Source organism: Giraffa tippelskirchi, chromosome 9 (assembly GCF_054371585.1).
Source record: "Giraffa tippelskirchi isolate mGirTip1 chromosome 9, T2T-mGirTip1v1.2.pri, whole genome shotgun sequence".
NCBI lineage: Eukaryota > Metazoa > Chordata > Mammalia > Artiodactyla > Giraffidae > Giraffa > Giraffa tippelskirchi.
In genome coordinates, this window is record NC_137283.1 from 101,510,705 (window position 1) to 101,533,178 (window position 22,474).

Genomic DNA, 22,474 nt, shown 5'->3' on the forward strand with positions numbered 1-22,474 from the left:
TTAGCACAAATTTTTGGTTTCTCTGAGTGGATCTGACTTGCAAAAAAATTGGGAGTGACCCTAAGAAATGTGGCCTCAAAAGAAGCTGGTAGCAGAGTGGGGAGGTATGTGCATAGCACCTGGGCTTTGGCTGTGTCTGCAGCCCAGTAGGGAATCCCAGGGGGCTCTGAGTTGTCTTCTTGCTGAAATCATGGCGTGGACAGCAGGAAATGTGATCCTTTTATTCTCTTTGTCTGCTTTCTTCCCTTTCCTTTCCCTCCTGCGTCACAGAGTTTGCTTCACAGATCCAGGTGCTCCTGGAGAGCAGCAGGTCTCTCCAGCTGTACCTGAGCAGGCAGACAGATTTTCACTAAGCACTTCCCTTTCCACCTCCTCTGCTAGAGGGGCCACGACTGCCCCATTGCCTCCACAGAAGCTGTGATATTCTCAGCCCCCTAGTCTCCTTCAAGGTCCAATCCATTCCCTTTCAGATGCAGAAAATGAATGTGTCTTCCAGGTGTCCTGGTGCACTGCACAGAGGCACTTTGGTTATATATATCCAATTAGTTTCAAATCAAAGGAGAGGAGAAAGTGAATATCTTATGCCATGAAGACGCTGATGTCATTCTCGGGGTTCTTTATTTCAATGGGTATGATTGAGAGTTGGAAAAAAAATCTTTTTGAAATTTTTTTCTAAGTGGGAGCTGATTTAAGGTTTAAATGCAGTACAGTCGTTTCCTGGGAAAAGCGGGGATGCAGAAAAATTTAGGCAGGGAACCTAAGACGGGCCACATTTAAGGAACAACAGGTGCCTTTTTTACTATATAAAAATATTATTCATGCAAGAGAGAGAGAAGCCTATCTGGGAAACAGAATTTTGTGTGATATCAATCCAATCTAGAGGAGTTTAAAGCTCATCAGAGGACCATAAAATTCTAAACTCAAAACCCTATCACTCAAGCTCTGGTTGCAGGATGGTGGCATAATTCCCTTCGCCCATTTTTCAAATATCTATAAATTCTCTGGACAAGTGAATTTAAAAACCCACAACTAGACGAAGAAACCAAAGAGTAAAAAAGGGCAGACATTTTGTGGAGGGGACACAAAACTTGAACAATTGGTCATGCGTGGGGATGATTGCCTGTTTTTTGTTTGTTTAGTTTTGATTTTTGCCTGCTTTGTCCGTGCAGCCAGCCACTGCGGTCCCAAAATACTGATAGTTAAAAAGCAATAGATTCCTTCACCACTAGATGGCACCAGTTAACCCAGAATGTTCAAGACAATTTACTCAATTTGGTTTATAGATAGGATACAGGCCTTTTCAAAATCGAAAGAGGTATTTAAATTTAATACCATTTACAGAGTGAACAAGCAATCTCAGTAATACACTGTGTTTAACAATTAGGACTCTATTATGAACAAAAATTTCTTATGAAATGGTAGTAATGTATTTGTATCGTATGGTAACACACAGTAAAATTCACAAAAATTTCACTCCTTTGTTCACAACCATGCTTTGGCATATGCTTATCCTTGTTTATTTTTTATCATAAAAATATGAATTAAAAAAAGGAACTCCTCTCACTTGCTACAACATAAGCACTGCTGTCTTGTTGATATTGCTAGAACTTAATGTTCTTGAAGCCTAACTGCAAGACTTGCATGATTTCCATACCCATGAGGATTTTTAATAGAGTGTGATCCATGCTTATTTATTAGCTAAGCTACTAGCTACCTTGAAACTGCCTCCTAGCAGTGAGCCAAATACAACACAAGGCTTTAATTATATTACCTCAATTTAATTCTCCTCTAACAAAATTGAATTACACTCCATGCCTAAGTACTTTGTGAAAAAATATATATTAATATTTTCTGTTTTCCGTACCAATTCATCTTATTCTCAAATCCTCCTTCCTGCCAACAAAATAAATAAGTAATATAACTATAGATTAAGATTATATCTCCTCCAGTGTTGAACATGGACTTGAGGTAAATTTAATTAAGACAATAAAAATTCTCTATCAGGGCTGTTTCTCCCCTCCTAACATATCTTGCAACCTATTTCTCCTTCTCAAAAGGGAATATGACACAGAAGCTGAGTGTCTGCATTTTGGTGGGGGAGTGGGGTGGTGCGGGGAGGGTCGGGTAGGCTCAGCTAGTCTGGCCTGTGTTCTGTCTTCTCAAGCTCTGCAGACCCTAGGGAGACGTCTCTTCTTCCACCAGGGCCTCCAGCAGTTGTGTGTTGTGTGAAACTGGCAGCTACTGATGGTGACTGTGGACCTGCTTTGCCTGAGGTCCTGAGTTCCTTCTCCTCAGGAGCCTCCTTATCGTCCTACTCCAGGTCTCTTCTTGTCAGTAGGTTCTATTATCCCTTCTTCATCCTTTATATAAGAGCTAGGGGGAATTTATGTCCTAGAAAAAAAGTTTTCAGCCCTATCATCCCCAATATCCTCGGGGTGGGGTTTTTTTTTTCCATAATATTTTTTTGTTTAAATTGAGTTGTGATTTATAATACATGCTGTAAAATTCAATGATGTTAAATGGGTAGTGGATGAATTTTTCCTTTTACCTCAGGTGCCATTATGGCTCTGCACAGCGCTGTCAAATTTTTGATAACCCTTTATAATATTCTTGAACCTTCTCCAGCATTTTCCCATCTTAATTAATGGAAGAGATTTAGTACATTTGGCATCCAACCCACCCCCTTTCTTTCCAAGTCCTTTGATGAGTTTGCCCAACAAAGGTGACATGAGAAAGAGACCTTTTGGCGACATTCTGTCATCTCTGTTACCCTGACACAGGTCCTAAAGCAGCAAGCAAGCTAGTGTCATTCACACTTAACGGTTTATAGGAATTCACACTTCATGTGTCATTTGTGGAAAACTTTCCCTGTCTCTTTAGAAATCAATGGTCTAAAATTACTCCCTAGTTCTTGAACTGTGTGACTCATTGATAATCATACAATCCCTAACTTTGCCGCCTGTCATGTGTGTTCTCTGAAAGGCAAACACTGGGAGCTACTTGTACTAGTTTACCTACTGTTTGCAGCTTCATAACACTTAACTGGCTGGCACATAAGTATTGAAAACATACAATTTCCTTTCTTCTGGAATCCAAGAATGCATCGCTTTACTTCTTGGCACATGTATCTTAGGAATTTGTCCCACTACAATCAATGACCTCATCCTTTTCACTCATAAGAGATGTTATTGACATCTCTCTTAGATTTACCTCAACTAGGAAATGTTCATGTAATCTTTTAGATGTGTTAAATTAATATTTACCCACTGCTTTTCCTAAGGCATCAAAGAATGTGACATGAAAACTAGAAGCATTATTCAAAGCTGCAGACAGCAAACGGAACATTTCTTTGAAATCTCATATTTTATCTTTAAAATGAATAACCATCTTGCATTCTATTCCATAAGTCATTCACTCAATAATTAGGTGCCTACTCAGTGCCATTGTTTCAGGGATACAGCAATGAACACAAATACTTGTGTAGGTATTTCACCTAGTAATACTGTACACCATTTAACACCAGAAACTGGAACAATTTTCCCTGATTCAAGAGCAAAACTGGTAATTCAAGATGGGCCAATTATTGCTTCAAATACCACCCCGTCATGCTGTTGCTGGGTGGGGCTTCCCAGGTAGCGCTAGTGGTAAAGAACCCGCCTGCCAAGGCAGGAGAACTAAGAGACCTAAGAGTTCAATCCCTGGGTTGGGAAGATCCCCTGGAGGAGGGCATGGCAACCCACTCCAGTATTCTTGCCTGGAGAATCCTATGGACAGAGGATTCTGGTGGACTGCAGTCCCTAGGGTCTCACAGAGTTGGACACAACTGAAGCAACTTAGCACGCACACACGCTGTTACACATCTTGGAATTATGTGTGCTTCAGTTTGAGAAGCAGTCTTTGCTTAATTCCCAGAATACAAAGTCAACAGTAAATTTTTATTCAGATGAATATATTTTGGAGTATCATTAGAACTAACCAGGTTGTCTTCATTTCCATTTCATTAGGTTCTGCCTACATTTGAAATGACAAAGGTGGATATTCAATACCTGTAAAAAAATGTATAAAACATAGAATTTAATGAGCGGCAAGTGTAATCATTCTTTACACTTCAAGGTCAAGTCTTTATTGACGTCATGCTACACGGCTCACCACTGCTTAACCTTAATCAAACCACTCTTTCAGGTTCTTAAGCAATTGATTAGCTACAGATAGGACTTCACCTTAGGAAAAGCAAAATCTCACATAACAAACTTTTGGACTTCTCTTTGCATAGAGATACTGAATGTTACTGCTATTTCTTTTTATTGGTCAAGATCAAGGTGGGTGATAAGTATTAAATTCCTCAATGATGATTTTGTCTTAACTTTAATCATAAAGCCTGACTTTAAAAATAAACATGGATACTGCTGCTCTGTGGGTATACAGTTCTTGTACTTTTGAACAGACAGCTATTTGGAATAGCACAAGTGCTTTCCTATTGGGGTTAAGATTCAATCCTCCAAAATTGCAGAGACTGGATTACTTGCATGAAGCCTGGCTCTCCTACCTAGAGCCCCTAAGTCAATCATTCCAAATTATCACAAAGGTCTCATGTACATTAATGTGGATGTGTGCAGTGAACAATCCCATCAATTCAGACCACTTTAGACTGGTCGGTTAGAAAAGTTGGGAACGTCACAATTTTTGGACCTGACAACCGTAGGACAGCAGTTCTTCATCAGGAGTGTGCGTCACAATCACTGTCTCTCTGGCATGAGATCTCACTCATGAGGCTCAGATTGAGGATCAGTGTTTATTAAGCTCCACTGAGAATGGTCTAGGAGTGCACTTTTCCATCATTCCAAAGATGATTCTGATTCAGGTACTATTATAGGACTAAAGACTATTTTACTACTGACTGTTATATGGGCTTCTGGTTTTAAGACTTAAATTTATCATGTCTGAAGGCTAGAATTCAACTTCAATGCCCTGCTCACTCAGTCTTCTAATATTTTATATGAATGAAAACCCTTAGAATTTGAAAGTCACCGCTGTCTGCACACAGAAATTCCTACTCTAATTCCTTGTACATAAACCCACACTTGTGTTCAGCAATGGCATATCTTCCAATCTGGGTGTTTTAGGCAGGATCTCTCTCCAACATTAAATGACTTTATAAACATGTGACCTTCTTCCCACCAATAAGAAGTAAACATTTTAATATTTGAAATTTTTAAGATCAGTTTATTAAGTTCAATGATGAAAGCCATCAGAAGAATATTCTCCTGAAAATTATTTTTTTCTTAGAAAAAAGAAAGGAAAGTCAACACCCTCTCAGCATAGCCACAGATGCTGTGGCAGTCAAGCCTCTCTGCAGACGGGAATAGTCCACTAGTCAGTCAAGTCACTCTCCCGGTCAGCAGGATTGTAGTCTGGATCATCTTCATCATCCTCCAGCTCCAAGTCATCCATTTCCTGGAACAAAGACTCATCTACCTCCACGTTGTTTCCAGCTGCAAAAGACAGAAGATTTCCCCTTCAGTCCTGTACTCAGAAATAAAAGATACAACCCACAGGCAGGACCAAACAAACTTCTTCAACATGCATCTGTAGTGCACATGACAAAATCCTGAACTACTACTGCAAATCACACCAGCGGTGATCTGCACTGGTCAACAGAGACTCACACATCTGAAGAGCAACTTCAGGCTTCCAGTTCATAGTCTAAAATATCCAACTACCAAAAAGGCCTTCCTAGAATGAATTATTTATGATCTGGCATATTGTAAGTTGGAGACAATGATGATACAAAGTTGATTATCACTGACCAGGAGACCTGTACCAAGCAAGAGTTCATCTCTTCCCGTACTGGAGATATGTACATACATCATTAAGCTCAACTACACATATAATTAGCTGACAAATTTACTTTGCTCTTCACTCTCATCCAGCTCCCCTGTAACCAGTGCCATGCCTTTCCAAGATTTCAAATGTCTAAGCCCTACTGGAAGCAATACCCAGGCTTTGCGTGAAATAACTTTATTCTTCAGTCTGTCTGTAGTACACAGAAGTAGGATATTACAGTACTCTTAAATCACCAAATGTTGTTCAACTTCTTTCCCTCTCAGACTCTAGTCCACTGGCATTCAACTCAGTGAGAAGAAACCCTGCTTCATGAAGCCTAAGAACAGTTCAGTAATAAAATACAATTTGGTAGGCTCAGGCCAAAAAGTAACTAGGCCTGACTAGTTGACTAGGCCTGGGAGAGGAAGTAGTGAAGCCTTCACAGAGCAGATGACATCTGAGATATCTTCATGGTAAATCTGAATCTACCCAGAAGAAAAGGAGCCAGGATGAAGCGATTCTAGGTAGAACATTATGCAAAAGCAGAGAAAAAAGTTAAGACCTTGAATCCTTCTAACTGGAACACAAGATTCATGAAGAAAAACATCCGAAGAGAACACAGATGAAGCCAAATCAAAGGACCAAGCAGGTCAACCCCTTCCTCTAGCACAGAACCACCGGAGGATTTTAAGGGAGGAAACGGCATGATTAAACATGGGTTTTAGAAATACTGCCTCAGAAGTGGTAGCTACAAGGTAGGTAAGGGCACTAGGAGAAGAGACTGAGGCAGGGAAATAATGAAAATACTACTAAAGTGCAGTTGAAAAATAACAAAATTTTCAATTCATGAGGAAAGAATCGAAAAGACATTTCAGAGGCAGAATCAACAGAGAGCTTTTGATAAGTTACTGGCTATAAAGAGATACTTGATCCACCAAACAGGAAAAAGAGTAAAAAATGAGTAAAGACAGTAAAACTTTTAAAAAGCCGTTTGATACTTAACCTTCTTCCCTTCTCCAGAAGGTAGTCCAGGAACAAGGTCAAAAGGCCAGATGCTAGAGGATCCCAACAGGCACGATGGGCATGACAGAAGGATGATGGAGTACAGAACTCGGGGAGCTACTAGAGGGTGACTGAGTAAGGAGCTCTACATTTAAGAGACGCTCACTGGCCTCAAGCTCCGTGAGGGCAGGGGACTTACCTGAAGTGTTCTCTGCTGAATCCTCAGTGCCCAGGACAGTGACAAGCTTATAGCAGGGATACAATAAATATTTGTGGATGGATGGAAATGAATAGATGAAGACAGCAGGAGGATATGGGTCAGGATCAAAAAGAGAAGGAAAGCACAAGGGACTAGATGTTCCCAAGACGGTAAGAGCGGCGTGAGAGGTAAGATCTTTTGGTTAGTTCTAGGTCTGCAGTTTTTATAAAGCTCCGTGACAGACCATGGATTACAGCTCCTGTAGATTTGTGATACTAGAACTTTGAGGAAAACAGGTGATCTGAGTCACAGTGACCTGGTTTACCAAGTGTTAGAGGCAAAGGTGACCATATTGTTTACCCATTGCTATATTTGATTTTCCTTATCATAAAACTTTAAAAAAATACACTGCCATAGTTTAATGTATAACCTGATCAAACATTAGAATTTATTCTTCAAAGTGTGTTTCTTTAGAGCCTTGGGAGGAAAAATTTACATTAAGTTATCACTATGATTTTCATGGCTTAATATTAAAAACAGCACATTATGTACATATGGAATTCTAGTATTATCTTACCATCTTCCAAGAACTGGATATCAGATGTGTCAAGATTATGATCTGTTTCAAATAGTTGTCTCCCTAAAAGAAATAAACATATTTAATTAGAATGGCATAGTTTTTCTCTATCTTCCCTACACCCTTTAAAAAGTATAATAATTTTAAAAAGTTAAAAAATATAAAAAATCTGAAAACCCATTTTTCTGTGAATTTCAATAAATTTATGAACTCAGTAGCTAAGAGGCATATGAAATGTATTGGCATTAAAATGGAACAAGTGAAAGCCTAGTCCTAGAAAAACAAATGGGTTTGATTCCACCACTCTTAAGCCTTGTGATCCTAAAAGTATTGGCAGCTATATCTGAAGATCTATCCATTGCAATAGATGAAAGATAAGCCATAAAAATTAATCATAATTATGTGTGAAAAAACATCATCATATGGAGATAGCACTCTCTTTTTGCCCTATATGCCTAAGTATACTATTTTCTTATGGAAATCTGTCCAAATGATCCTCTATAAGAAGTAATATAGGAGGGCTTAAAGGGAACAGGATATTGGGTGGGAGGTGGTGTCATACCACTTAATTTATTTTTTCCTGCTTGCTCTTCTTCCTTCATTCGTTTCTTTTTAATTTCCAAGAGTTCTGCATCAAACTTGGCCTTCCAATTTAAGAAATTCTCAATTGTAACAGGAGTACCATGGAATAATTGCTTAGGAAAGAAAAAAACACATCACCAGAGAAATGAGACAACAGTTAGAAAACAAAGCCTAGTGAACTTCTAGACTAATGAACACAGCCACTTAGAGGAAACAAAGAGAAAAATGGTTTCAAGTCGAAATATTTAGTATGATTTCTACCTGCACTGGCTTCTCTCACTGGTTTTGGCAATTTACTCTAGAAAAGTCTATTTTTCGTTATTATTACAAAAAACCAAAGATAATACGTGAGGTGTTCCCAATGTTATTCACAATTAAGAAGAAAGTTGCTACTGTCAATATTAATATGTTTAAATATACACCAATTCATAACACTAACATCCCTGCTTACCTTTTTTACTTCATTTTAGAATCTAAGGTTTTCTTTACATTCAGTAAATATTTAAATTATTCTGGCAGGAGCTTTATAATTCTAAACTTTATACTGTAAGTGAAATAATTTATATTTCTTGATTTTACCTGCATGCACTTTATTAACCTTTAACCAACTGATTGATCATTATCGTTCCATGTCCACCAAGTAAATGAGGGACCTTCTAAAATTTTACTTAGTAAAGCTTTATTAAATTTCACTTGTGCTTATTTTTGTGATTTCCTCTCAAACTACTGAAATTTCCAAAACAAAAAAACCCCAAATGACAGATTTAAAGAATAATGAAAGAAAATATGACTTTTAAATATACCTTTTCTGCTTCTTCTGCTTCTTTTTCTTTTTGTTTCTTCTCTTCTTCTCTTCTAGTTTTTATTTGATCTACTATTTCATTTAATTTTTCTTGCACAGCTGTCACTAAGGTGAATATCATCACCATACCAAGGTTTTCTTCTGCCTATGTAACCAAAAAAGAAGAAAAAGGTTGTAGTTAGAAACATAATTCTCAGAAAAATAAAAACAACTAACCAATGGTGGGGGGGGGGAGATGTTTTAGCATAATCACTACACTCAGACATTTATAATATGATGACTAATTCAGTTACACCATAAGTTCAGACTCTTGGATCATTTACGACAGAGGATAAGATGGTTGGATGGCATCACCAACTCAATGGACATGAGTCTGAGCAAGCTCTGGGAGATGGTGATAAACAGGGAAGCCTAGCATGCTGCAGTCCATGGGGTCGCAAAGAGTCGGACATGACTGAGCAACTGAACTGAACTGAATTGATGTGTGTGTGTGTATATACATATATATGTGTGTATATATATATAGACTGAAGTGAAGTGAAAGTCGCTCAGTTGTGTCTGACTCTTTGCGACCCCATGGACTATACAGTCCTTGGAATTCTCCGGGCTATTATACTGGAGGGGGTAGCCTTTTCCTTCTCCAGGGAATCTTCCCAACCCAGGTCTCCCACATTGCAGGCGAATTCTTTACCAGTTGAGCCACCAGGGAAGCCCATATACAACATCATAGTAAATTTTAAAAGTCTTATAATTTGCTGTATTCAACTGAAAACAGGTATTTCAATAAATTCTATGTTATAATCATAAATGTAGGTAGAATTCAGAAAACCTTTTTTTACAATAGATAACAACATCAGTTCTCCAGCATATATTAATCATTTTAGTTTTAAACCATTACAAGAAGAAAGGAAAAAAGATACATAAAGATAAATCATAAAACTATCTACATTGTTATTATGCAGAAAATAATTTTGCCTTCAAAATTCAGGTTAGCATCACAGCTCTCAATATATCCCCAAAGAACTAAAATGATGATAACATGCTAGATACTGCTAGCTACTGTAGGAAAAAGTTTTCTGAATTCACACTAAGTGTTAATAGGCAGTTATACTTGACCAGTGAGATTAAGAGTAATCTTTATTTTCTTCTTCATTGTTTTCTATATTTTCTGAGTTTTTTTGTAATATAAATTATTTTGATAACTAAAAACTAATACAATTAAGAAAAAAGATACAAATATGCCCTTAATACCTCTGATCTCAGGTAAGTATCAGAAATCAAAACTTCATTTTTGAAAGAAAGGAGTTTGAATATAAATAAAATATAAAATGCATATTAACAAAAATCACTCAGATCAAGAAACTTATATTAATTCATGACTGAGTGAATACAGTATATTGTTCCAGGCTCTCTACAGTGTTTCCAAATGAAGCACTTTAAACTAAATGATAGAAATAATATGACCTCATACTGGGTAATGAAGTGAACAGGACCTAGAATCAGCATAAATTAATGTTTGATATATCTTCTTTCACTCTTCATTCTCTAACAGTTCCAGATATTTTTAAACTGTCAACAGTGAGAGCACCCACAGTCCTTGAAATATACCAGTCATATTTACAGTGGAGATGTTTTCTGTCAGTTCTTCTTAGAAAAACAAACAAAACTAGGACTTCTGCTTTTAAGATGGTGGAGTAAGATTTTATTTGCCCTCCGTACTCCCTACTGTGAAGAATCCATGAAAACTCTACCCAAGTAAAAGAGAGCTTTAAATATCCCCCACGCCTAGACTGTCACTAGCCTGACCCATGAGAGATCTAGCCAGGTTAAGACCTTTCCAATACCCATTTTTTCTTCCAAGTAAATACCCACTCTTAGAAGGGTCATAAACCATTATTGCTGTTCATAAGTTTAGGGAGCAGGAGAGATAGGAAAGAAAAAAATCAATCCCCACTCCTCTCACCAAATTGCAGGTAACTAGACTGCAACAGATCACAGGCCTTAGGAGTCTTACTTTTTTTTAAGTTGGGATTTTTAAGTGTGCATGGGACTAGACATTCTGAAAACCAAATTATGATTGTGTTATAATTTACTATACCTAATTGAACTTTTTATCACCTAAAAGTCACAGGGCTTTTTATCACCTAAAGGTCACAGGGCTGAGTTTCAAACAAGGGTACAGGGAGAACTTCACTTATGCAAATTTTAAAGGTACAGGAGGGAACAATATTATTATTATATTATTTTATATTATTTGTATTATTATATTATTATTTGTGAATGTGTGTGTGTGTGTACACATACATCATGAATTCTGCTTGTTCAATACACTCATTATACATGTTTAATTTTCTGACTCAACATTAATGTATAACATTTAAGGCCAATAAAATAATGCCATTACAAAACGTGTTATTTCCTTACCTGTAATGCTAATAATTTTAAAATGTCTGCTACATCATTATCTTCTAGATTTAACTGGGCGAATATTTCATAAAGGGGGGCTTCATCTGGGTATTTTTCACTGTATGTAAACTTGAGGGTTGCCTGGACAGCTAAAGACATAAGAGAAGAGATTAATACAAACACCTTAAAATGTAAAGTAGAGAGAGGTCAGAATCTTTGTTGGATTAGTAATTAATTTACAATGTGTCAATGAAAAGTAGCACAAAAGATTCTCTTACAAAAGGAAAACAAGGTTACTGTGAGACCAGATAATCATTAGCATACACAACATGTACCACAAATATAGGCAAAAACAAATCACAGGAATACCAAAGATCACATCTTACACATGAAATACATTTGCTACTTATGAGTATTTTATCTTACTGCATATCAGAGAAAGAGGATGAAGAAGACACTCCTTTTAAAACCCTCCTTAAGATGAACAAAAGGCACTGAATATGACACACAGAAAAAGTACCAACTTAGGCTCATTTCCAGGCTTCTCCCAGAGCCAGCATCCAGTGCAGAAGATCTGACTTTAGCTCCGGAGTCCATACTTCTATCTGCACAACGCCAGCAGAGCATTGCTAAGGGGTTGCTAGAGGACACGGTTGTAAACTGGACAGTTTGAGAGGTTGTCTGAGAAACTTTTAACCTGACTCACTGACACATTCTCCCCCAGTCTTTGGCCTGTGCCAGTTCACAGACATGACATCAGTACAGGTGTAACATTCTTAAAGGCACATAAGTGTGAAGTGTCTCTCTGCTACCTAGTCTGATGAATTCTCAATTTTGCCAGGCAATCTAAAACTGAGCAGTAGTGCTAATTATTTTTTGTTAAAACCTATTTATCAACATGACCCTTTGTCTCCATTTTGCCTTTCCTGTAACTCATATTTTAATTATTAAAACCTCCTGCTTTTGATGATTTAATCTAAGATCTAGATTTCTCTCCATGGGAATGGGAAAAAAAAAAAAAAAACTACCTCAAAATCTGCTGGCTTGGTATTTTTGTGTATGATGTCAACAAAGAATTTTATGAATCAATGGATGTAAGATTGAGTGTCAGGTAAGAAATATATAGTGTCTTTTGGCATTTTTCTTTCTTTTTTTAATTAACATGTTTCTAAATTTTATTGCTAGCACAAGTTTTCTTTTTTTTTAATTTACTGATTCCACTATATGATGTAACATAAAATTTAGCAATATATTAAGGGAAAAACAAAATCAATAATGATCCCATCCTCAGGAAGAGATCACTGTTACCATTTTGGTATCTTTAAAGTATCTTAAAACTACGATTAAAAGGATACTTTAAAGTATCTCTCTATGCATATAGTCATATTTTAAACAAAATATCAAAGGATCCTCATATGTAATTGAGACTTTATACACATAAATAAAATCCATCTATATAAATATGTTAATAACTGTATCCAATATCTCTTTATTTCAGATTTCAGTAATATTAGTATTAACCTCATTTTCGATTCTACAAGACAGATTTAGAATTATCAAGTGATACCACTAAAATTGGTATACTGACTACTTATGACAGAATTTTAGTTGACTAGCTTAACAGCAAAAAAAAAAATTATTGGGGTTAATGCCAACTTATATAACATTTTTATCAAATTATGATATTAATTGAACTGGACCAAAGCAGAAATAAACTCAAGATATGCCTCCCCCAACATGTGCCAAATTAATTTAATCTTATTAGTTTTATAGCTCCCTTATTTCAATTTGTATATTTGTCTTAGTTCGACAGTTATATAATATTGGTTTTTATCTGGCTGTATGTATACACATATTTAAATAACAGTACACTATCCAATTTAAAAAGACAGAGGGAAAATGCAGGTAGGTATTTATCCAGCCCAGTTTATAACAGCAAATGTCTAGTAAACAATCTAAATATCCAAAGAGGAAAAAGTTGATAGCATGCCATGGAAAACCACACAACCACTACATTATATGTGTGCAAAGTCTTATTGACAAGAATTTCCTCCCCTTTCTCTATCTGCTATATTGTTAACATTTCTGTTTCACTTTTAAAAATTAAGCTTTTTCTGCCAGAAAATCTCCTTGACTTCCTGTTTCTCCAGAAGTCATTATTACATAGTAAATACTGGTTAGAAACATGTTAACGATCACACTAAATTCTTAACAGCACCTTAGCACCTCCACACTTGCAATGCCCTGCTAAATGGCTGCAGAATGAATGAAATTCCTGAGAGAAGTGTAGAAAATTCAAAAGCATTTTGACTAGACTTACTTTCATCATTTTCTCCAGCCTCAGATGTCACAGTAATGGTGAAGCTGGGTGGATTTTCTGATAATACTGCAAGAAAATATACACAGAGGTTAAGTTACTAACATAAGGCACATGCTTCTCCTTATTAGCAAAATATCAATTCCCAGTTCTGGAAACTGATCCCTAGCCTGTATTTCCATTTCCACAAATACAGACTTAAAAGTAACAGTTCAGATGAAAGACGTCCATCAATTTCTATTTAAATCTAGGGTTTTCTTTAGTCTGGGAAAAAATACCTATAACAGATACCCTCTTGGAGTTTTATCAATTAAATAATTTATGTTTTAATTCAAAATTTCCACCCACACATGGAAAGTCACATTTTAAGAAATTTCCAAATGAAATGATGCTTCTCACCAGAACCTACCCACTCATAAATACTCAGTATTATCACTAATTTTTATACTTATATATTTTGAAAAACAATTCAGAATCTCTATGACAATCAGTAAATATCAATTTGTAAGAGTTTGTATCTTCTAGTTATCTCTTTCTCCCACATTGTCTCTAAAAACTTTGCTCTTTCACAAATTATTGAAACCTACCATCTTTCATGGAATTACAAAATTATCCAAGAATTCAAATATCTAATTACTTCTAATTTGTTAAGCAAGACATGTCAATCAGCATTTACATAAATAAGAACGCTTTATATGCTATTTTACTGCCTGATGTCTATCTGATACTATTTATCTGTTTATGATCTATTCCCCCACAAGAATACTGTAAGAACTCTGAGAACTGTTGGATCAGTGCCACCAGGCAGTATCTAGAAACCCAATAAATTTTGGCTCAATGAAAGATCTAAACAATAAAAGGAGAAAGACAATAACAAATAAAACTCATATTCGGAACCATCAGAAAACCACAGAAGGAAAATTCAAGCCACCCTTGACTCCTGCTGAGCCCACAAAAGTCTGCACTTCACTTCAGGCCGGGGAAGCACCAACCCCTGTCAAGGTTGGTAACAGCTCAGCGGCCTCTTTCTGACAAGGGGCTCCCTGAAGACATCACCATGAAAGGGACTCAGCTTTTCCTACTCAGTAACTTGAAGTCTTCATAAATATTCATTATCGATAAAATTTTCAAGACATATGCCCCCATTCTAATTGAAGTTTGGAAGTACCTGAGGCAATGATGAACACCTATGACTAGTAGACAAGGTTTGTCAGAAAGGAAAAAAGACTCACTGGACGCACATTTTAATAGGTCTCAGGCTGTCCAGCCGATGTTGAAAAAGTCCCTGAAAGGCAATTATAGTAGTAAAGCTTTTATAATACTACTGGCCCTACCTTTTTTTCCTAACAAATGTGTGTAAAATATATTAGATATATTTCATTCCCTTTTTTTTTCATAACCAACTTTAACATTTACATGTCATGAAATATAAACACTGCAACTACAGAAATAAGGGTTCAATGAGGCTGTAATTTAGAGGAACCTGTACCCAATAACAGCTAACATTTATTGAGCATCACTTTGCACTTGTGCTCTTCTATGCATTTACACAAAGATCCTTTATTTCTCACACCAAAATGGTGATTTTATACTATCATCGTATTTTACCAAATTTAAGATGCCATCAAGGAAATGATGCACCCTACTTTATGTACCACTAAGAAAGAAAAAAGGAACTGCCAACTAAACTACGATATGTAGTCAACTGTAAGACAAACTCAGACTTCAAAGATGTTTAAATGTTAAGATGTCTTAGAATCAATTAAATACAGTATCATTCAAATTTTATAGATGTGGAAACAGAGATAAAAAAGCTTTTAAATAATGCGCCCAAAGCTATACAACTAGTAACTGGCAGGACTAAATAAACTTATAGAATTTCATCCAAAAAGAAAAAAAAATTCCAGCTGAGAAATTCCAGGGAAGTCATTAGAGCTAGGTGGTGGATTAAGGCATACTCGGTAAGCAGAGATGGAAAAAAGGAATGCAGGTGAGAGTAACGTGGCAGCAAGGGTATAATGGTAAAAGAGCTTAAGGAACATATCAGGAATTAGAAATTATTCCATGGGTGGATGTATGGGGTGAATAAAACAGGTTGAAAATAAACAGCTGAAAGTTTAGTGTGGATAGTGAGAGCTTTTTTTTAGCAGTAGTAATAAGGTCAGAATTCTATTTCTAAACACGGAAGATAAATCTAGCAACAGTGCATAAAACAGAAGGAGAAAAACAAGACTAGAGGCAGGATGAAATGAGACAGCCACTGAAATTGTCTCAGCAAAGTTAATGAGGTTCTGAACTAGGCTGGTAGCACGGAAACAGGGGACAGGAAGAGACCGAAGATGGTGATGGGTGACAACCTGCATTTGCAGGCAGGACCCCTGATGAGAACAAGGATTAGAAATGAAAGACCAGACATATTTGAAGGACATAGGGTACTTTAGGCTGGAAATATCAAGTGTGCTATCAGAAATGGGCAAATGACGCTGAAGAAAGTTGGGCTGGAATTTAATTTGGGACCATCCACAGAGGTAACAGGGAAAGCCATTTGACTAAATGAAATCACCAGAGAGAATGCAGAGAGAGAAATAAGGGCTAGGATCAGCTGTGTAAGGAGTTCTAAACTTGGGGAACAAAAGCAAGAGGAGGAAATAGTTCCAGAGACTGAAAGAAAAGCAGTCATGACAGGTCAACCCTCAAGAGAAGCCTATGTACTGAGAGATGCAGGTCTGACAGGGCAGTACCCCCAGTGCGCCGTGTGTGTCTGAGGCGCTATGAGTGAGGGTAGTGGAGAAGGAGCCACCGGCCTGTAAGGTCATACCTAAAGCCCTAACACGGCCCTTAGTGATCTGGCCCCTGCATACGTGTCAGGTCTCATTTTCTGTGTCTCTCACTCTACATTCTAGCGATACCCAACTACCTGTCCTCTGCACACATGGCTCTCCCAGAGCCGCAAGCCTGCACATGTGCCTCCTCCCCCAGTCTCGTTTATGTAACTCCACATCTCCCCTCAGCTCTCCAGAACAACTCAGTCCCCTCTCCCTCAGTTCCCGCTGCATTCTATATATACCTCCATGAAAGAATCATCCCACTGTGTTATAAATTACTTATCTGATGTCTTTGCCCAAGAGACTGAGCTCCTAACAGTACATACAGTGAATGTTTGGTAAGTGAGGAAACCATTTGGTAAATGAGGACAGGTGAATGCTAGCAAGAACATCACTGAACTGCCTGACCATGATGAACAAGATAAAAGCTGATAAACTACCTATCCATGAGAATTCGTGGTGAGAGCCATGTGCAATAAAAGCCTGGAAATGAAAGAACGGCAGGGCTACAAAGTTTATGGATGGAAAGAGAAATTTCAGAGGTGAGAATTTTAAAGATGGCATTTCCAAGCTGTGACTATCGCCCCATGCAGTTGGAGGAAATAGAAATCAAAACTGTCTGTTGATAAAGACAGGAGTTATGAAGCCACAGTATCAGAAGCAGCAGCAACTAAGATGGCAAATTTCCAGGGAACAGTATCATATTTGTTTAACAGTTATAAAGTATCCACACTTGCATTAGTGCTCACACTCAGTTGTGTCCAATGCTTTTCAACCCCGTGGACTGCAGCCCACCAGGCTCCTCTGTCTACGGGATTCTCCATGCGAGAATACCGGAGTGGGTTTCCATTTCCTCCTCCAAGGGATCTTTCCGATCCAGGGAGCAAACCCGAGTCTCCTCCATCTCCTACACTGGCAGGTGGATTCTTCACCACTGTGCCATCTGGGAAGCCCCCTGATGGAAGGTCCCTTGAAGAAGAGAAGAGCTACCCACTCCAGTATTTTTGCCTGGAGAATTCCATAGACAGAGGAGCCTGGTGGGATACAGTCCATGGGGGTTGCAAAGAGTCGGACACGACTGAGCAACTAACTCTTTCACACTTACATTATTCCTTATTGAATCAATAAGGAAGCTAAGGCTTAGAGAGGTTATATGATGTGTCCAAGGACAGAGAGCTGATAACCACTGCACCAAACTGCCATTACAGAGAAAAAATGGTCAATCAGGAATGAACAAAGATTTTGGAGAACAATGCTAATTTCTGCAATAGCCACTCTCCCCTTCTTGCAGTTACATCATTTTCAACTGAGTGTACTGCCCATCCAGAATAAAAACTGTCATTCCCAGCCTCCCTCCAGTTAGGTCTCACAAAATGACTGAGTTACAGTCAATGGGATAGAAGGAAGTAAGTCCTTTGATAGTTTTGAGGAAATTTCCTTAAGGAACTGTTGTCTTTTACTTCTTTTCTCCTCCCCACCTTCATTCCTTTATCTATCCTACTGCCTGGAAAAGGAATGCTGCCATCCTCACCATGAGGGTGAGACCACATCTTAGGGATGACACAGAACTAGGAAGAAGACTGGGTTCCTGAAGAAATCTTGAACTAGAGCTACACAAGTCTCATTTATGTGCAAAAGCAATAAACTTTTACCTTTTTAAAACCAGCTATTTGGGGTTTTCTGTCATAGATAAATCTAATTTAAAAAAAACAAACAGAAAATGAAAAGGGATAATATTCCAAAGCTTGGAGATTACTAAAATAGGGAAACTTACTTAATTGGACTTGCAAAGATGAATCATTTCTGAGTTCTCATGAAGTGATAATCCTATTCCAATGCATTACCACCATACTGTGAGCTGAGGCAAGCTGAGGAAAGATCAGCTTTCACTAAAGAGACCAGTCAATCCTAAAGGAGATCAACCCCAAATATTCATTGGAAGGACTGATGTTGAAGCTGAAGTTCCAATACTGGGGCCACCTGATGTGAAGAGCTGACCAACTGGAAAAAGACCCTGATGCTGGGAAAGATTGAGGGCAGGAGAAGAGGGCGACAGAGGATGAGATGGTTGAATGGCATCACCAATGCAATGGACTTGAACTTGGGCAAACTCCGGGAGATAGCAAGGGACAAGGAGGCCTGGTGTGCTGCAGTCCATGGAATCACAAAGAGTCAGACATGACTTAGCGACTGAAAAACAACAACAAAGAGACCAGATATCCACCACTGTAAGTGGATCAAAATCCTTTTGAAAAACAGAATAAAGTTGTTGGGCACTGTGCAAGGAACCAGTGGAGGGGCAGGAGAAGTGTTACGTGATACAGGGGCAAATGATGGTAAACTAGACAAAACTAAGAATTTGGTCAAGAGCAGAGAAAATGGAGGTAGTAGCTGAAAGGTACACAAAAGGGACGCGCAAATGACAGGTTTTCACACAAAGAACCAGACCAGCCCATATTAAAGGAAGTCCCTATGGGTCTTAGAGAGCAACTGTCCTAGAAAAACTGCTTTCACAAGATGACTTCTGCCCCGTGTCTAAATGCAATTATAACTGTTAAGCTCATGGCTGTAAACTCAGAGGTACTAACACAAGCAAATACAGGATTACGTACCCCTCTTTGTAAGATCAAACAGAATTAAGGGAACCTGACTTTTGGCTAGCCTGAAGCTAACCAATTTGATCCAACAAAACTCCCCATATATAGCCAGAGACTTTGATACATAAATGGAAATAACCAGATTCAGCTATCTTAGCAGGATCTTGTCAAGTGAAGCACTACTGAAGGAGAATGTGGTATCAGGAGAGTCCATGTGTATTTTAGAAAACTAGCTGTTAGGAGGATTGGATTAGTGTGCAATCAAGTTACAGAATTGACACAAAGAAGAAACTGTATTATGATATGTTATAATTCACAACAAATGCAACATTGGGCCACAAGTTCTCTGCAAATAGCCAGGCAATCAGTTCTCAAGTCAGGTTAGGTCTGTGTGCCTAGGACTATGGCTGGATGAACTGTGCCTCTTCAGCCTCCACAAGGGGGCCATGATGTACTTAACAAAGGCTTCTCTGTCAGCACTCTATCATTTATTTAAAAAATTATATATGTGTATATACACACACACACACACACACACACACACACACTTACTTTATCAACAGCATTGAGCATTTACCATATCTAATATTCAATGAAATTCAAAATGAGATTTGAAAACTACCAATTAGTGTTCCTTGGCAAACTAACACAAACAAGCTCTCTTTCTTAAACCGGGTATGAAAATACTAAAGTATGAAATCATCAACACATAAGAAAGCTGTAAAAAATAGTACACCTTGCAAATCCTCAAAAGATTCCAAAAGACCAAACACAGAAATAAATGACTCCGAAGTCTGCTTGCCTTTGCCTTGAGATTTCATACAGAAGTGGACCAAAATTCCTAAAGAACTATAAATCAGGACAGCTCATTTTATTTAATGCAACTGTAGGAGTGCTGATAGGAATTAGACAGAAGGGTTCAGCTGACACTGAAGAATACTTGAGGCGTCCAAGATCCACAAATTTTCTTTTATTAATTTGGCTCAGAATTCTCAAGCACTTTCGCATCTGACAAGAATTTCACATACCCACTATATCAGAGCCTAGTACAATTTGAAAGAATCATCCACTTATTTTAGGGTTAAAATGTACCACTTTTACAAATGTTTAAAACCACAATATTTAATGAGTATACTTTACGTCCAAAGCAATGAGAAGAAGAGCACATCTTGTGCTTTCTTAAGTCTGCCTATGCTGTGCTCATGCCTGTCCCATTTCCAATGTATCAGAAATGACCAAACGTCACGATTAAGAGTATATCCAACAACTGACTCTATATTCTGTTTTATTTAGACATTGATACATAAGCAAGGATAGAGAAGGGAGCCAGACTCCATACACACTCACCCAGTTAATGACACTCTCAAACCCCTCTTCACTCATCCCCTTAATATCCTCACAGCACAGCTGTACTGCTGGTGAGAGAGAACATGAACAGGACTGGAACTATACAGGGATAGCTGAGAGACATAAGCCTGTTGGCAAAGCAAAATAAAATTTGCTACCATTGCAAGCAGTGATCAAAGGGTAGAGATAAGAAAACTAAGCTAAACAATGACAAGGGAGAGGGGTTGGAGTTTATGAGTTAAAGTAACATTACCTTACACTCTGAATTCTGACAATCAGTGATGGACGACACTCAAAGGACGGGGTAAGGAAGGTAAGTCCCACAAACCTAGGCTATACTCGCTCATATTGGCTTTATTAGATCACCTCTCAAAACCTGAGTGTAAAGTGAGAGAAGCCATATTGACATGCTTATCTTGCAGCATTTTCAGAATCATCAGAAGGATAGTTTACTACAGAATTCTCTTCCTTGAAAATATACCTAATGAACTTCTCATTACCATTTTACATTAGCCCAACTTACCAAGTAATCTTCTGCTCCCCATCATACCAGCTGGAGCCGAACCCCAGTCTCAGACCTAACTCTTATTACCAGTCCTAATACTAACTTGCTGGCCAACCCAGAGCCAACCGCTTGCCTTTCCTGAGCCTCCACTACCTTGCTTCTAGCAAGAGAAAGCCAGGCTGCTGCTGCTGCTGCTAAGTCGCGTCAGTTATGTCCGACTCTGTGCGACCCCATAGACGGCAGCCCACCAGGCTCCCCCGTCCCTGGGATTCTCCAGGCAAGAACACTGGAGTGGGTTTCCATTTCCTTCTCCAATGCATGAAAGGAAAAGTGAAAGTGAAGTCGCTCAGTCTAGATGACGTCTAATCTCCTACTACAAGTCTAACTACCTGTGATCTTACAGTGGACCTGAAATTTGAGCCAACTCATTCATTGGGCAATCTGCAGAATGTCAGAACATAAAAAAAAAAAAAGAAAAGAAAAACGACAAACTTCAGGGACAAGACTACTCTCAAAACTGATCCTGGGCAACTTTGAGAATTCTGTATCCCACAAACTTTAAAACACTAAATATGAAAAAAAAAGAAAAAGCCTGAATAATGGTGAAAATGTGAAAACTGACACTTCTGCGGCTCTGGAAAGACTACTCCCACTTGGAATACCTTCATTCGTGTATTTCACTAACTCTCGCGCTGCTGTTAGTTCAAGTCAGTTCAGTCGCTCAGTCGTGTCCGACTCTTCGCGACCCCCATGGACTGCAGCGACACAGAAACCAAAGTGCACCCGACTGAATTCCAGGCCTGACACTCCAGGGACCTTGCTAGCCTCGCCCGGACTTTCAGATTTCCAGGAATTAGCGGAGAAGAGAGAACAGCCGTAGAGTTACTAGTAAATGCCTGATCACTTCAAGAGAAGAGCTAGAGGAGAGAGTGGCGAGCGAGGTGGCCACGCGGCCTGGCTGTTCCCTTCTCCATCCTGGCCCGGGATGTCGAGGGCCGGGGAGGCAGCGGCCCGTCCCACTCCACCCCGGGTAGCTGCGGGCCTGCGGCCGCGGAAGTCACCTGTGAAGGAGTCAGGGTAGATGGACTCCAGAGCCTCCAGCTCGTTGCGCTGCTCCTCGCCGTAATCTGTCATCGCGGCCCTCGCTGCAGCCCATGGATCGCCCAGACACCCAGGCGGCGTGCTGCAGCCTGGACCGCGGCCGTGCTGGGAGAGCAGGCAGCGGCCCGGCGAGCGCAGGCGCAGTCCCAGGCGCAGAGGCCTGGGGCCCACAGCCAGGCTGGGCCTGCTGAGCAACAGCCCGGCGCCGGCCTCCGTCTGCTCCCTAGTTCCGCGTTCGACTCGTCGGGCCTGGCCGTTGGGCTGCCTGTCCCACGCCCGCTCGGGACTTGCTGGGATGGGGGAGACAGCTGGTCTGGCATTTGCCACAGACACCTAAAGTTTGGTTCCTGGGCTTTGCAGAGCCAGAACCTGAGAAGGCCCTTAGCTCCGC

At 39.0% G+C, this 22,474-nt stretch overlaps 1 protein-coding gene across 1 annotated transcript; it reads right to left on the reverse strand.

The window, feature by feature from the left end:
• Nucleotides 1–5,202: 5,202 nt before the first annotated feature.
• Nucleotides 5,203–22,325, reverse strand: RWDD1 (RWD domain containing 1). The gene is made up of 7 exons (XM_081530935.1): nt 22,044–22,325; nt 13,712–13,777; nt 11,410–11,540; nt 8,987–9,130; nt 8,164–8,296; nt 7,602–7,664; nt 5,203–5,492 (listed from the first exon to the last, which is right to left on the reverse strand). Exons 1-7 carry the CDS (start codon nt 22,114–22,116, stop codon nt 5,371–5,373), a joined length of 732 nt encoding a protein of 243 aa, XP_081387061.1. The 5' UTR covers nt 22,117–22,325; the 3' UTR covers nt 5,203–5,370.
• Between the last annotated feature and the right edge of the window lie 149 nt (nt 22,326–22,474).